The sequence below is a fragment of the Alosa pseudoharengus genome, unplaced genomic scaffold, assembly GCF_046254945.1.
Source record: "Alosa pseudoharengus isolate Yale_2024_CS ecotype anadromous, Long Island Sound unplaced genomic scaffold, YU_APseudo_1.1 YU_APseudo_1.1_scf_5, whole genome shotgun sequence".
In the NCBI taxonomy this organism is placed as follows: domain Eukaryota; kingdom Metazoa; phylum Chordata; class Actinopteri; order Clupeiformes; family Clupeidae; genus Alosa; species Alosa pseudoharengus.
Window position 1 is genome coordinate 8,495,473 of NW_027468837.1, and position 2,500 is coordinate 8,497,972.

At 47.2% G+C, this 2,500-nt stretch overlaps 1 protein-coding gene across 3 annotated transcripts in view; it reads right to left on the reverse strand.

Annotated features, from left to right (window-relative positions):
* The window catches only part of itpr1a (inositol 1,4,5-trisphosphate receptor, type 1a), a 51,306-nt gene that overhangs the window by 26,694 nt on the left and 22,112 nt on the right, over positions 1-2,500 (reverse strand). For all 3 annotated transcript variants that reach the window (XM_076268229.1, XM_076268227.1, XM_076268226.1), the window contains exons 20-24: positions 2,370-2,500; positions 2,113-2,254; positions 1,664-1,808; positions 1,059-1,249; positions 323-449 (exon numbers count right to left, since the gene is read on the reverse strand). The exon at positions 2,370-2,500 is cut by the window's right edge and continues 121 nt beyond it. In XM_076268229.1, coding sequence (XP_076124344.1) covers positions 323-449; positions 1,059-1,249; positions 1,664-1,808; positions 2,113-2,254; positions 2,370-2,500 — 736 coding nt within the window. The remainder of the gene's footprint in view (positions 1-322; positions 450-1,058; positions 1,250-1,663; positions 1,809-2,112; positions 2,255-2,369) is intronic.

Here is a 2,500-nt window from a genome sequence, read left to right on the forward strand (position 1 = left end):
CTCTCTCTCTCTCTCTCTCTCTCTCTCTCTATATATATATATATATATATATATATATATTCTCTCTCTCTCTCTCTCTCTCTCTCTCTCTATATATATATATTTTTTTTCTCTCTCTCTCTCTCTCTCTCTCTCTCTCTCTCTCTCTCTCTCTCTCTCTCTCTCTCTCTCTCTCTCTCTCTCTCTCTCTCTCTCTCTCTCTCTCTCTCTCTCTCTCTCTCTCCTCTCTCTCTCTCTCTCTCTCTCTCTCTCTCTCTCTCTCTCGCACACACACGCACACACACACACACACACAGAGAAATAATCCCATAAACACTCTTACCCTGCACATTGGCCTGTGGGTCCTGGCTGGTGGATGGGTCAGCCTGAGGATTGCTCTCGTCAAACTCATTCTTGAAGATGCAGAGCAGGCAGGAGATGCGGTAATCCAGCCTCACATTCAGAATGAACTACAGGAAGCAGAAAGGGGCAAAAACACACTTACAATAGAATTGGATAAAGGATAGCATAGAAAGGATAGCATGGGTGGTTCCTACTGTGATGAACCCGCACGTTTGTCTGCTACCTCGGCTCTATGTTTTCAAGTCCCACAGACGCTGATGTCCCTAACTGGACCTGATGAAATACCTGATGGAGGCGTGTCTGACGTCCCTAATTGGACCTGATGGAGGCGTGTCTGACGTCCCTAATTGGACCTGATGGAGGCGTGTTTGACGTCCCTAATTGGACCTGATGGAATACTTGATGGAGGCGTGTCTGACGTCCCTAATTAGATGGAGGTGTGTCTGCTCTGAACAAAAGGGCCACTCTTCTGAGGTCTTGCCGAGATTACTTTGAGTGGCCTTTTTTTGTGTAGGAGAGTTGTAACAATAAACTCGCTTCTTTGTCTCGAAACCATTCTGTTGTCTCTTAAATCTATTACAATAGCCGAGTATACTGTAATAGTACATACCAGTGTCATTGCATGCCTTTTCCAGATGTGTTACAGACATTATGTCCATTTGGGTATATTTTTGAGCCTCAAGTCAAGAAAACAAAACAGTCATACAGTCATGCACCTGGAGAATCTCTATGATCTTGAGTTTGGTGTCCATGACCAGGATGTCCTGTTTCTGAGGTTCTGTGGTGGCCTTCACCGTGTCTCCATCTTGGGGGGTCGATGGCGTCAGAGGCAGGAAGCCTCCCCCCCTCAGAACCACCTGAGTCATCAGCTCCCCCACCCCGTGGATGGAGCGCATGACGTTACTGCCTGTGGAGCGAGACGACCAATCGCAGCTTCAACTGTGTGCACTGTGCTCAGAGAGTTGTTTTAGAATTTTCGAATAAAAGGGTTGGTAATTGGTGGTTTTACGATAGCATTCAGAACATTAGGCTGGATTATCCAGTGAGAGTTTTATGCAGCCATCCATGTCTTTATTTACAGTTGGAGGTTTAATAATATGCATTGATGATGCACAGAAGCTATGACAAGAACCTCAAACTACCAACAGGATAATATTGTCTATTCAGAAAATGATGCTGTCTCAAGTCCTGCAGGCTTCCTGTTGCACTGCTTCTACAATAACAATAACATATGCCTCTCTGTGTATTCAAAACTCATAAAGTTAATCCACAAAGATGCAAAAACAAGCCCGATTGAGGTGTAGAGGAGTGTGTTTTTCACCTTTCCCTGGTTCTCTGTCCAGTTTGACAGGGAACGAGCTGACGTGCACACAGTCAAGGATGGCCAGCAGGATCTTGGTCAGGCGCAGCAGGTCATTGAAGTTGTAGAAGCCAAAGTAGATCAGATTCCTGGCCAGATTCACCACCTACACGTGCACACACAGAGTGGACATTGAGGGTGTGTACAGTACTTTCTAATACTCAGTGGGCTCAGTGAGTTAAGGCTAAGACAATAAGAATGTAAATATGCATGAAAGAGCCATTGTGTGAGTAGTATTATAGCATAGGGCTTTTATTTACCAGTATGACTGTATGAAATGAATGGTGTGTCTGTGTGTGTGTGTGTGTATGTGTGAGTAAGGGAGAAAGCGAGCGTGTGTGTGTGTGTGTGTGTGTGTGAGATAGAGAGAGAGAATATATGAGGTCAGGTTTCTGTGGTGAGTGACTTACCTCAAAGGTGAGCTTGTTCTTCTCCTTGTCTGCAAAGGGGAAGCTCTGGCAGACCACGTCCCGCAGGTAGTTCTCCACAAACTCCATAGTCTGGGAGAAGCGCTCCTTCACCTCGTCCCGCGACGTGCCATCATTATCATAGCTGTCACAGAGAGAGAGAGAGAGAAGGGTCAAATCCTCAGCTTCCATTGGCTCTAAGGCTAGCTCTCTGATTGGCTGCTCCATGAGAGGTGGTGGTGGGGGGGGGGGGGACTTACTCGTCGATGGCGATCTGGGAGGGGATCTCGGACCAGAGGCGCGCGTACTTGACGGGCGTGACCTGCTCCTGGGGGTCGCGGTCCACGTGCATGTGCAGCATGAGGCGGCAGAAGGAGGCGCGCAGGTCATA